General features: G+C 36.6%; 2 protein-coding genes across 4 annotated transcripts in view; one reads left to right on the top strand and one right to left on the bottom strand.

The window, feature by feature from the left end:
• Positions 1–5,377, bottom strand: part of pibf1 (progesterone immunomodulatory binding factor 1) — a 29,005-nt gene extending 23,628 nt beyond the window's left edge. The window contains exons 1-9 of the mRNA XM_056772501.1: positions 5,244–5,377; positions 3,523–3,828; positions 2,889–2,989; positions 2,609–2,807; positions 2,375–2,494; positions 1,549–1,682; positions 1,046–1,154; positions 775–956; positions 484–609 (exon numbers count right to left, since the gene is read on the bottom strand). Of these exons, the coding sequence (XP_056628479.1) occupies positions 484–609; positions 775–956; positions 1,046–1,154; positions 1,549–1,682; positions 2,375–2,494; positions 2,609–2,807; positions 2,889–2,989; positions 3,523–3,771 (1,220 nt within the window). The 5' untranslated portion in view covers positions 3,772–3,828; positions 5,244–5,377. The remainder of the gene's footprint in view (positions 1–483; positions 610–774; positions 957–1,045; positions 1,155–1,548; positions 1,683–2,374; positions 2,495–2,608; positions 2,808–2,888; positions 2,990–3,522; positions 3,829–5,243) is intronic.
• A 33-nt stretch (positions 5,378–5,410) lies between these two features.
• On the top strand, positions 5,411–12,259 carry gpalpp1 (GPALPP motifs containing 1). Of its 3 annotated transcripts, none has more exons than XM_056772535.1 (7): positions 5,411–5,604; positions 5,789–5,915; positions 8,598–8,717; positions 10,276–10,531; positions 10,806–10,970; positions 11,079–11,180; positions 11,768–12,259. In XM_056772535.1, exons 1-7 carry the CDS (start codon positions 5,520–5,522, stop codon positions 11,984–11,986), a joined length of 1,074 nt encoding a protein of 357 aa, XP_056628513.1. In that variant the 5' UTR covers positions 5,411–5,519; the 3' UTR covers positions 11,987–12,259. The 3 variants fall into 3 exon arrangements, with proteins under 3 accessions (XP_056628513.1, XP_056628505.1, XP_056628522.1); XM_056772527.1 differs by having other exon boundaries at positions 8,595–8,717; XM_056772544.1 differs by lacking the exon at positions 8,598–8,717.
• The last annotated feature ends 883 nt before the right edge of the window (positions 12,260–13,142 follow it).

The raw sequence follows: 13,142 nt of genomic DNA, 5'->3' as shown, positions 1-13,142 counted from the left end.
CTCTGGTTACATCAGGCTGCGCATTATCATGAACCAGGAGGGCTCTGCACGACACCAGTAAAAGATCTGACATTGGATCTGAGGATTTTCATCCCTATATTTTATAGCACGTGGAGGTCTGTAAGACCCTCTAAGGATGGTCCTCCTCAAACTACCCTTGCTGTTTCCTTTCCAATGTACCTGTTGTCACTATTATTTACTCCAAAATAAGTGAAAATGGTTCACAATCACTTATACACTTATGCAGTGCATTATATTAATTATAATTTATATTAATATCTAATAACAATATAAACATAAATGAAATCTAAATCAAATTGTTATATTATAACCACACACGGAACGGAAGTTAACCAGGCGTGCGTGCATCCGATGAAACCGTTCATAATTTTGTTACCTTTTTTTAAAAGAGCTTTCTTTTCCCGGTATGGAATGAATAGTATTTGCTTAAGACTGATGAATTAGATGAGGGCATGAACTCACCTGTTTTCTCTCTCGTACATCTCTTTTGATGCCTTTTGCAAGCTCTCTATTTCATGACTGGTCTTCACCCGAATTCGCTCCAGTTCATCACGGAGTTTGTTTTCATAATCAGTCTTATAGTGATCTCTGGTGGAGGGAGGAGATCATTACACAACTGTTTTACAATGTGTTTCTAGATTTAGACCCACCTAAATCTAGATTTAGACCCACCTAAATCTAGATCTTTAACCCAACTATGCCTAAAGTCATACTATCCCTAAATATTGATTCAAAAGGTGATAATCTCTATACCTAGATGCCACATATTTTTCATAGGCGTCTTCCCTGGCCTTCTTAGTGTCCTCGAGCTGGGTGTGAAGTCTGTCCAAACGGTCTTCTTGATGAGCACAGCGTACATTTAGCTCCATGTTCTGCTTGTTTAGATATTCTTTATCCTTTTGCATTAATGTTACTGACTGCTGCAGAGTGGCCACCTTGAGATAAAAAGGACAGAGAGAGGAGGTAAATTGAGTTCAGTAAGACAGAGAATTGACATTGGAGACATAAATTGACATAACATTACCTCTTTATTTAGATCATCGCTCTCTTTGGTCACAGCAGTATGTGTGAGATCCAATATTTCAAACTTCTTTCTCAACTCTCTCACCTCAGTTTCATACCAATCTCTTTCCCTGAAGAACATAACAAAGCTCATGTCTTTTAAAGCACACATATAAAATCATGTTTTTAAGGATTTAACATTTACAATGTACACAGTGTACACACACATTCATCCAAGCATTAATCCAAACACTAATGGAGTAGTTCACCAAAAACTGAAAATACTGACATTTTGACTGTGAAGTGGACCGTGAAGCTCCAAAATGACAAAAAATAATAATAAGAGCAGCCTTGATTTATACAGTCTTTAATTTTATACATCTTAGTGAGAGGGGCTTCAGTATTGCTTTTTTAATAAACCTAAGTTTATTCATTCTGAACAAAAATGATTACGAATCGGCCCACTTCGTAAAATAGTTGCAAATACCCGTGCGATCAGGCTGGGTCAGCATGCTGTAACCTCACCGTTTGATTTTGTCATAGTTCTCTCGTTTGTAATCTCCTTCCTGTATAAATTGTTTGGTGTCAGCAATTTCCAGTGTGAGTCTCTGACAGCGGATCTCCAGGTCAGAACGTGCTCTCCTCTCCTCCTCATAACTCTGGTCAGAGTATGGAAGCAACGGATGTCAAAACATTGAGACATTCAAAAAGTAGTAAGTAAAAGTCTTGTAGTAATTGTGCAAATATTTAATACATTTTGTGTAAATATGCAAAATAAAATAATATACATAATTATGTCTTCAAAGATGTATAAATAAAATACATAATGAAGCGTTATGTTTTTAATACCTCAGAATGAGCTTTTCTATCTACATAAACCCTGTGTGCCTTTGTAAGGAATTCTACAGAAGCCCTAAAAGGACAAACTGCTCTACAGAGCGTGTTTGTAGATACACTATTTGCAAAGGAGCAAAACCGCAGTCTATGTTCTGTGAGAGCTACCATAGTGCTTCAAAAAGGGAAGGGGTGAAGTGACCTGATGGTTGCAATTTGCAACCTCACTGCTAGATGCCGCTAAAATCTCCACACTGTTGCTTTAAGGGCATTTGGTCATTAATATCACAACTACTAAACCTTTTAAACTCATGGTTCAATAACTTTCAAGTCATGTGTTTCATGAAAATGTTGAATGGTGATAGCGAATATATGAACCAAAGTGAAGAATTCCATTCAACAAAATAAGACCTGTCCTGTGTAACCAATTTGTAAAAATCTCATTAGTGTATAACATTTCTTTTCCCCCAAACACAACTAATTAATTGTATTCAAAATATATTTTTATTTCTCAAACCTCCATTATTGATTTTAATTGGTTGCGGTAACTTTCCAGATCCACGGTCAGGTCTGTCTTTTTCATCTGCAGCTCAGTCACAAGAGCCCTCAGAGGGTTAACAACATCATAAAACCGAACCTAAATCAACAAAATATGCATTACAAAACTCAGTTTCTTGTTCACTTAGTGGGACAACCAAATAGTACAATCTTTATTTTTAAATAAAGCTCAAGAACATAACCCTATGCTTACTGCCACATATTCAGGGATGGAGAGTTTGTCTTCAGGGACTTCCTTAAGTTCAGTGTACTTCTCCTCAGAGAGCTCCAGGTCCCTCAGGCTCCTGCGTAGGTCACCTGCTCGCTCACACAGCTGACGGTTCGTCTCTTCCAGCTGCTTCTGTCTGAGCATGATGGTGTCCATCTCCTGCTTCCTCAGGGCTTGCTGCTTCCTGCAAAACGGACACGATCAGAAGACACATTTCAAATTGATCTGCTGCATTTTGATTTTTTTATTGTTCATGTAAATTGACCTGTTTTCATCCTGCTGTAGTTTAAGCTGGCTGTCCAGACGCAAAGTAAGCACTTGTTTTTGATGAAGAGCATCGTTCAGCCTTTCTTCCAGCTCATCTATCTACAAACAAATGTAAAAAAAATATCATTACATTAACCACAGGTAAACTGAATAAAATTATGATGACTAATTCTTTGTATAACATTTCATCAGATGTGCGCACCTGACCCCCAGTTAACTTCTGGTTTTTGTTTGGCTAGTGTCTTATGATATAACTATTTATATTGTATTTAATTTATGTCAATATTAATTTGTACTACTATTTTATGGTATAATAATTGTATTAAATAAACGATCTGTTAAATTTGTTGTATGTAAAAAAATAAAATAAACCATTTGTTGAATGGGCTTGTAGTTCAGTCGTATTTAAAGATATCTAGAGATTGAGCTTGGTATCAGAGTCTAAATTAAAAATATTGTAGAGACAAGTTTAGCCAAGTAACTGTTCTTCTCGGCTTCTTTTGATTGTTGTCAGAAATAATCTACAGTTTGTGAATGTGTACCGAAAATCAGTTGGGGGGTGTCACAAACGTGCGCATGCACAATAAAGTTTGTTTATGTTAAGCTGAAACCATCTATGGTGAACCATTTACCTTGGTAAGGTGGTCCACTTTGAGGTTGTCTATGAGCAGATTTTTCTGTGACAGCTCTATTTTCAGTTTTTGAAGGTTATGTAGCAGCTCTTTTCTCTCCAGGAGCTGTTTTGTCACCTTCTGTGCACCATCTTTTTCATCTGAGGATGAGATATCCTCTGTGGGGACTGTTGTCTCCAGACTGATGTCCTCAGACTCAATGGAGCTAGAGATGTTTGCTGTCGGGTCCTTCTGCTTTTTAGGTGGCATTTTCGTGTACAGTTCTACTCAGATTGTTCTAAGAGGCTTTTAATGTGAGCACATCACCTGATGCAAAACATAATACACATCTTTAAGACGTTAAGCACAACACAATTTTTCATTTTTTCTCTCCAATCACATAGAAATTATTGTGTTGGACATTTATCCCATCGACATAAGCTGTGTTTGAATTCAACCCCTATCTCCTATATAGTGCACTTAATCTGGTGTCCGACATTTTGTAGTATTGTCCTGTAAACAACTCATTCTCTACATGATTCGTACACTACTTTTTACCCACAATGCATTCTGATTTTGAGTTTACATCCGATGTACACTCGCTCACTCAAATTTTCCAAGATACTACGCGAATCAACCATTTGATTAGAATCAGCTGGAGGAGAGTGACCATTAATGCCAGTAATGTATGTTTATACATTTGTGTTTTTTCTTGTTGACAATTATTTTCTACTTTTTGAGAATAAACAGATTAAGTGAATGTTATATATATATATATATATATATATATATATATATATATAGCAGTGTCTATAAATATATAAGGTAATTTTATTAACCGTATGAAATGTAGTAAATAAACGTAGCAAACATTTGTTTTGTTCTCTTTATTAAAAGCTAATAGCCCACAATAAACGTGACACATAATGTTAAAATTAACTTTACTATTTAACAAAACAATCCATGAAGCCACACAGGTGTAATAAAGGCGTTATGACGAATGTCCGCGACAGGACTGTCATACGCACGATATATAACGTCAGTGTCCGAAATTCCCCCTATAGTGGACTATTTAGCATTCGCTATATAGGGAATAGTGCATGAGTAAACAAGTGAGCGAATTCAGACGAAGCTATAGACATACACATACACAGGAAGCGGTAATATTATGTTTCATTATGCTTTCTTAAAAAAAGGTACAACAAAACATTTAAAAAGTATAAGGCTTGCCATAACGACCACAAACAACAAAACATATAAGCTTGCAAGATAAGTCATTTCGATCCAGACCTCATGGGATAGACGACGTAACTATAGAAACAATGACATATTTATTCTCATTGCAAAAACAACTTTCAGCATATCACAGAAATCTAAACGTCGGGCACTGATATAAAAGCAAAGGTAACGTTATCACACAACAAGAACAAGTGACAGTTCCGACTCCGGACTAAAAAAACTCAGTTAGGACAAGAGATCAGCTCAAGAACACGAGACATTAACTGAAAGAATTAACGTTTGGATTAAGAATTAAACCCGGAGATTTCCTAGTAAAGATAACGCTAAAGTTATCTGGACCAACGCAGGAAGACAGGTCATCTTTGGGTGTTAATATCTTAATTTATTTGGTAGTAAACCTTCTGTATGTGTAACACAGTATAAGGTAATCATTTATGTAAAACAGCAAACTTTAAATTCTGAAATTACGCGTTTATCATTCAAAGAGGGCAGTTGTATCTCACCGATTGTTGTTTTCAAGCGTCCCGCCGCCCATGGAAACAACAACTGATGACAACAATTAAACGAAGTGAAGTTTGCGTTAAAGAGCGTCTCATTCAAAACGATTATTAATGTAAAACAAAATGCGCCACCTGTAGGATTCGCCGAATGAGGCTCTTATTTTGAAATGTTTTCGCTTATGTTGTGACCGGAAATGTTGGATCGTGCACAATAAGTCAAAGGAGATTTCTCATTTTTACACGAATGCATGTTTTTATTTCTGATTCGAAAATTTTGTAATGTCGAATCAACATTTAGTTGGACCCGCTTTGCCACCAATGATGGGAAAAAGCAAAAGTGTTCATTCAGATGAAGAAGACGCAAGTATGTTTACATACACGTTGTGCTTTCTGATAACGTTACGTGAACTATCAATTTTTTTAGTTCACCCTTTATTTGCATGATCAACAAGATCTATTGTCTTTAACTTTAGATGCTGTTTTTTGGCTGAATAATAACCAAATTAACAACCACTACGGATAAACAAATAAATAAATCTTAATTCCAGTCATAGGTCCAGCTTTACCTCCGCTGTACAAAGCTGCAGAGTCCTCCGATTCATGTGAGGACAGTGATCAAGAGGAAGTTGTGTTCAAGAGGGCCAAATACTCATCTAGGAACAAGTCTTCGTTAAAGTATGAACTTTTATGTTGTTTTATGCATCCGTTTTTGCTTAAAGCCTAATGTTGTCACGATACTGCAATTTCGATTTTTTGAATTTTCTACTTTCGACACATTTTAATTGGCTTTATTCACATTTAATCATTGATCCGCGGACATGGAGACAGAAACGCAAACTTTAAACGCAAGAGCTGTTGTGGAGATTCCGCACTGGCCATCTTTCTAACATTAAAGGGTTAGTTCACCCAAAAATTAAAATTCTGTCATATTTTACTCACCCCTCAGGTTGTTTTAAACCTGTTTAAATTTGGAAGAATATTTGGAAGAATGTAAGCAATTTTCAGTTCTAGGACAGCATCTACTACCAACGTTATTAAAGTGGGTACTCTGGCCAAAAATGAAGCTTCTGCCATTAATTACTCACCCTCAAGTAGGACCTTCATTTTTCCCCAAAACGCAAATTAGGGATAGTTCACCCAAAAATGTTAATTCTGTCATCATTTAATCCACCTGTTCATCAGTACAAGTAATTTATACAGGTATGAAATTACATGATTGATTAAATGAGGACGGAATTAAAATTTTGGGTTGAAATTTCCCTTAATTTGCTTAAACTATTTGAGGTTGAGTAATTAATGGCAGAATCTTAACTTTTGGCTGGAGTTTCCCTTTTACAATGTTAAACCGGGTCTCTCTTTGAGTGCGTTTACATGCACAAAATAAACTGATATCTATCAAAAAACAGCTTAAAAAGAAACATGTTTTCACGTGTTTACATGCATAGTTACTATGCATAAAACCACGTTTATGACTTGCTGGGTGTCGGCAGTGACATCACCGTCGATTGTCTTTTTAGTAATTAAAAATGCCGCAAGAAACTTTTTTTTTATATCTCTTCTCATGTCCGCAGTACCTGCATTATGCAACAACAGTACTTCATTTGGACGTTTCTACATCAACTGCATGATTCGAGAGCGTCCTTTAAAGGAACAAAACTGTTTTTTAGGAGGGTCTATTGACAAAAATGCAATAAAATAAACAAAACTATTTCTTCAGATGTGTATAAAGACCTTACATAATGAACCGTTATGTTTCTTATTCCTTAGAATAGGCGGTTTAGATCTTCAAAGAGAGCGGCCGTACATACATTGAATTCGCGGATTAAATGTAAGTTTATTCATCATTGAGTAAGAGAGTAAAACGCGCTCTATCTACAGTTTTAGCGCCAATGCGCTCTCGCTCTCCAGTATCTGGACGAGTACAATATTAATACGGTTCCAGATAAACAACGAGGCTCAAAACTGCTCCTTTACACAGCTAATATTAGAACAACAACATATCTTGGTTCTAACAAACAGAAAAACCAATGGTACACACATACTTATCAAACGTCTCCCTGCTGGAAAGTATCTCCATAGATATCTATGAGTATCTCTGCTAAAAGCCTTAGTGCCGCGGGTCCTAACGTGTTAGGACTTTTAGAAATTGCTCTTTCTACAGTCTTGCTAATTCGCGCACGATCTCTTCCCTGCGTCATTTATGACAATGACATATTTCTGTACTATGGTGGCCACCGTCGTGTTTGGACTGAGCGATTCATTGCAAGTCTATTATACAACGCTAGTGGCCGCTGTCAATCCAAAACTGCGTCTTTAATGCGTTATTTTAATATTACTTCCGTACTGTAAACAGAAACGCTTGCCCCACCTCCAAATTCTTCTGATTGATTCACTGCTTTTGGAACTGACATTGATGTGCAGCACTGCATGTAAAAGGCGCATCTTTTTTATTGACACAGCGTCTTAAAGGGGTCATATGACAAGGCTAAAATGAATATTATCGTTAGTTTTAGATGTAATGCAGTGTATATACACGATTAAAGGTTCAAAAACGCTGTATTTTCCACATACTAATGCTATGATTTTTTTTACAAATCTCATCGCTCTAAAAAAAGCGAGGTGTGCTATGATTGGCCAGTTAACCAATGCGTAATGATTGATTGAATACTGAAAGAGTGTGACGAAAATGTAACGCCTCTTACCATATGTGGAACATCAGATTCCAAAGCAATTGTGCTGACAGGTACACCCATCTTACTTGCGTATACATTTGGGGGGTCTTGGTGAAAATATACCACGAACTGACGTAGATCTGTAGGGGTGATGTGGTTACACAAGATGTTTCAGGCAGGTCTGGGTGAGCATTCGCTTTAAGATAGAATGCATCCTTTGTTTCGATGCTTTAATGTTTGCAATTATTCTTGTTTTATACATGCATGGGCAATTTATAACACACCAAAGAAATAGAAAAACACTTATTCGTGCCATATGACCCCTTTTGCTTCAAAAGATGCAAGATGCAGAATACATTTTAATCGCATTACATCATTTAATGGAAATGCAGTAATTCTGTGATATTGTTTTAATCGACATTTAAAAAACATCACTTCATTTTGCGCAATTCTGTAATGAAAACCTGGCTTTTGTCAACTCATTGTCGGAAAAAAAGAGAGATTGTGAGAATGCGCTGCTAGTATCGATACATGGGTCGAGACATGCTTATTGGGAATGTTTCAGATTTTTTTAAGTATCGACACATATCGAAATATCAATATTTTTGACAACACAAGGCCTAGGAAATTGTAGTCATTTTATGATTTGAATTGTTTGTCACATTGTGTACTACTTTATCAGCAGAAGGGGCCTTGTGAAGGAAGAAACATGTACAAAGCAAGCTAAAAAGGACAATGATGATGATGGTTTCTTCGGTCCAGCTCTTCCCCCAGGATATAAAAATCTAGACAGGTCACCTGAAGGGTAATGGCTATTTTTCCATAGATGCATAAATTGTCTCCATGTGTGAAAATGCTTTCAAATCCAATCCTTAAAGACTCCAGTACAAAATTGGTAGTGAAGTTTTATTGTCCCCCGTGACCATAATTTAAGCAATTTCTGCATCAGCATTTTTACACCATCTTTAATTGGACCTGCACTCCCTCCTGGATTTACAGGACAAGAGGAAGATTGAGAAAATGATGATACCATAGGGCTGTTAGGGCCAGTTTTATCTCCAGGATATCAAAAGCAAGATCGATCACGTGAACGTTAACTGCAATTGTTCCATTGATGTGTATGTGAACTGCATGTATTGATATCGTTTCAAGATTTCCCATTTTGGAATATGTTGAACATACACATGAGCATGAAAACTTATTTATAAAATATGTATTTTCACTAGTGGTGGGCCGTTAACGGCGTTAACGCCGTTAACGCAGTGAGACTCTTATCGCGCGATAAAAAAAATGTCGCCGTTAATGTATTCTCAAAGTTGGGTTGGGAGCTGGGTCTATACTACACAAGCTATGATGACTTTCACCTTGATATTTTAGCGCGGATGTATACCAGCTTAACTGCACTGTACGGGGCGAGAACGAGATTTTTCAACTCGCGTGATTCGCGTCATTCGCGGAAGCAGAAGCCGCCTCATCATCTCATAACCAGGGCTTCATTCGCGCGATTCAAGTAGGTCTATTGGCTCTTTGCGCTTGACACGCCATTCGCGTTTGGTCTGAACACAACATAACGTTACTGTGAAATTACCGCATCAAACGTGACGTGCTAACATGGATGCAGCTATGAAGCTGCCGGGTTTGCTTCAGGGAATATTAATTTTTAAGAAGCTTCCCAATAGAAACATCGACAAGACTAAGGTTGTTTGCACCTTGTGCAATGCGGAATTGGTTTAAAAAAAAAAACTTTCTCTCAACAGGTAGTGGTCTAGCTTTAGTTGAAACCAGTAGCTTTGTATTGAGATCTAATGTATTATGGCTCCTGTATGACATATCGCTTGTTGCTCCCTCACTCTTTGTAAATCGCTTTGGATAAAAGCGTCTGCTAAATGACTAAATGTAAATGTACTGTAGGAGCTCTTCCAGTCTCAAGTACCACCTAAACGCAAATCATCCCTTAGCTAATGCGGAAGTAAACACAAGTTCATTTTATTGAACATAATTTAATTTTCATCACCAATTATCATAGTAGAACAGCTTTCTCAAGCAGTTTGTGATGCATTTTGGAAACAGGAGATGAGCCCCTGGTCTAATGCGCCACCTGGCTTGAGAAACCCGTTCTCAAAGACTTACTTTTAGTCATTATTTGGGTAGCACACATATTCTGAATGCCTTCGGCAGAATTCAAATGAGCCATATTAATCTAGATTAATCTAGATTAATCTTGGAACTAATCTAGATTAATCTAGATTAAAAAAATTAATCTATGCCCACCACTAATTTTCACACACATCTGTAGCAACTCACCATCAACTTTAAAATATGTGTCAAGTTTTTCTGTATGCTGTGTGTGCTTTTTACTGCAGGCCATCTGTTTTAGGACCTGCACTTCCTCCAGGCTTTAAAATAGATGCTGAAGATGAAGAGGGGGGAAATGATGATTCAAGAGGAGTTTTAGGACCAGCCCTACCCCCAGGTTACAAGCCAGATTTGTCAAGCAGTGATGAAGGGGAGGATGATGTCATCGGACCCATGCCAGCCAAAGGGGCAACGCAGGACTCTGTGGCTTTGGATTTTGAAAGAAGAGCTCAAAGGATGAAAGACAAACTTACAGGCGTTGATGTAATACAACATATCTTTATTTTTTTATGTAATAAATGCAGTTTTGCTCGTCAAGAAACGTTTTACTATTCCAGCATTAACTCAAACAATAAAATGAAAATTCTGTCATATTCTTCCAGATATGTTTCTTTGTGTTCAACAGAACAAATAGATTTATACAGGTTTGGAACAACTTGATTGTGAATAAATGATGACAGAATTTTCATTTTTGGCGCACTCCTTAAGCCACGAATGAGCGGAATAAATTCTGACAAATCTATAAACTGTTTGTTAGACTGGCCCAGAAGTGCTTGCCAGAGAGAGCTGGATGACAGAGTTGCCTCCTGAGATGCAGCATGTGGGCCTGAGTGCACGCACCTTTAAGAAGAGATCCGGCCCAGAGAATAAAGACCGTTCAATCTGGACAGACACTCCTGCTGATCGTGAACAAAAAGCTAGGGTGAGTTAACAATAATGTGATGAAAGTATCAATTATGGTTTACACTGGATTGTGGAATGGAGCTATGAAGATATTTTTGGAAATTTCTTTCTGGTTTGCCTTTCTCAGGAGCGACTGGAAGCCAAAGAGAAGGGAGAATCAACCAAAGATGAGACGCCCCGTCTCTCTCAGAAAGAGCTTGAGATGGCTGAAAAAGTTTCAAAATATAATGTAAGTTCTTTTTAGATAAAAGATATTGCAAATATTTCCAGTTAGAGTTATAAGGTATATACACAGTGCCATGCAATAAGCACTAAAATATTTTGTTAATATGTAGCCACAGGACTTAAACTTTAATATTTTGCTCTGAGACAATAGTGACTGAATTCTGACCTTCTCTGTGGGCATTAACATATGTATTATGTATAGAAATGAAACAATTCTAGGTGCTTTATTCACATTTTAAGATGTTTATCATCTTTTTCTTCAGTATGTTGATAGAAAATAATTTGCATTTTCAAACATTCTTTGCCATTAATTACAAAAACAATTGTGTGAACAAAGAGTCATACAGATGGTAAATTCTTTATTTTTTTGACATTGTTAAGGATATTCCAATATACAACCTAACATTCTTATGCAAGCCACTTCAAATAAACTACACCTATATTATGATGCACGCAGTATCAAGTATAACTGTGATCAAATGGATAATGACATGATAAAAATTGATTTGGAAATGATACAAATGATAATTAAATGATACAAATTAAAATTTAAATAATCAATTTAATCTCAAATTTTCCTTTTCTGTGTAGGAGTCCAAGCGTGGTGAATCTCTCATCAATATGCACACTAAAAAGATGAAGAGGGAAGCTGAGGAGGATGCTAAAAAGCCTGTGGAGAGAAGATCCTTCGACCGAGACATGGATCTCCAGGTTAATCGCTTTGATGAGGCTCAGAAAAAAGCCTTGCTCAAGAAGTCACAAGAACTGAATACACGCTTCTCTCACAGCAAAGATCGCATGTTCCTGTGACATGAATGTGAAGGGTTTTTTCTAAAAGACTTTGTATTTCTATGGAATCCTTGAAATATCATCAAAACATTTTATCCATGTTGACAGTTTAAATGTGCAAGACTGATGCTTCCTCGAGTGTGGACAAGCTTTTTATTCATCGATATCTAATTGTGATTAAATTCTGTAATTTTGTATTTTCTTGTTGTGTACATTTTCCATGAATACTTTAGTATTGGCAAATCTGTCATGTCTGGGTCATATCACCTCCCAATAAAAAAATAGAAATATGAAGTTATAGTTTACTTTAAGAAAATAAAGCTTGTGCTTAGGTCTTGTATTGTGACACTGAAACCCATTCTTACTTGCTTTCCTGTAGCTCAGTGGTAAGAGCATTGTGATAACAACGCAAGGTTGTGGGTTCGATCCAAGGGGATTGCACATACCCATGTAAAATATGTAGGATAATGAAATGTAAGTCGCTTTGGATAAAAGCGTCTGCCAAATACATAAATGTAAAGGTGTGAGAAAAAAGCAAAACTGTTATTTAAATTGTAAAGCATGTCAATGTAGCATTTGATTGTACTTTAATGTTTAATTTCGGATTACATTTAATTACTATAACATTCAGACCACTTTGCATTTCCAATTTCTTTTGGTTGGATTTTGTTTAAACATTTGTCTAGTGTTAAGATACCGATACAGTAAAATCGTCTGTACCAGCGTTATTTATGTCTTTGGTTCGAAGTGGTCTATACCATTCATTGTGTATAAAAACAATACGTCAAGTCACCACAAAGATACTAAAACAAACGCGCGTGCATTTACATGATACCACAGTAGTTTTGACAAAGATTTGACACTTTAAAGGGACAGTTAAACCAGAGAGTGACATGTTTAGGACATGCTATGCTATAATCATCCTATAATGTTTATATTTATTTTCCTGAGTTAAGCAATAGGAATATGAGAGGCTTTGCCGTGAATAAATCATGGCTGAAAGGTGTTTAGCACGATGTGAAGCAGAGTGATTAAGCCTCGAGTATCTTATTGTATAAAAAACAAAAATATATTATCGCAAAAAAATATATTAATCGGTATCAATGCAACTTTTTGCCGCTGGAAAAAGTCCCTGATCGACTGTGAACAGCAACAGAATTTTGTTTACATTTGTCTG

Source organism: Triplophysa dalaica, chromosome 2 (genome assembly GCF_015846415.1).
Source record: "Triplophysa dalaica isolate WHDGS20190420 chromosome 2, ASM1584641v1, whole genome shotgun sequence".
NCBI lineage: Eukaryota > Metazoa > Chordata > Actinopteri > Cypriniformes > Nemacheilidae > Triplophysa > Triplophysa dalaica.
This window is presented reverse-complemented; position numbering and strand designations above follow the sequence as displayed.

What these genes read in the sequence shown, in the direction of transcription:
- gpalpp1 (XM_056772527.1), top strand. Translation starts at nt 5,520, where the DNA reads ATGTCGAATCAACATTTAGTTGGACCCGCTTTGCCACCAATGATGGGA. An exon ending in TTCAGATGAAGAAGACGCAA is followed by an intron (nt 5,605 to 5,788) that starts GTATGTTTACAT and finishes TCTTAATTCCAG; the next exon opens with TCATAGGTCCAGCTTTACCT. An exon ending in ATCGTGAACAAAAAGCTAGG is followed by an intron (nt 10,971 to 11,078) that starts GTGAGTTAACAA and finishes TGCCTTTCTCAG; the next exon opens with GAGCGACTGGAAGCCAAAGA.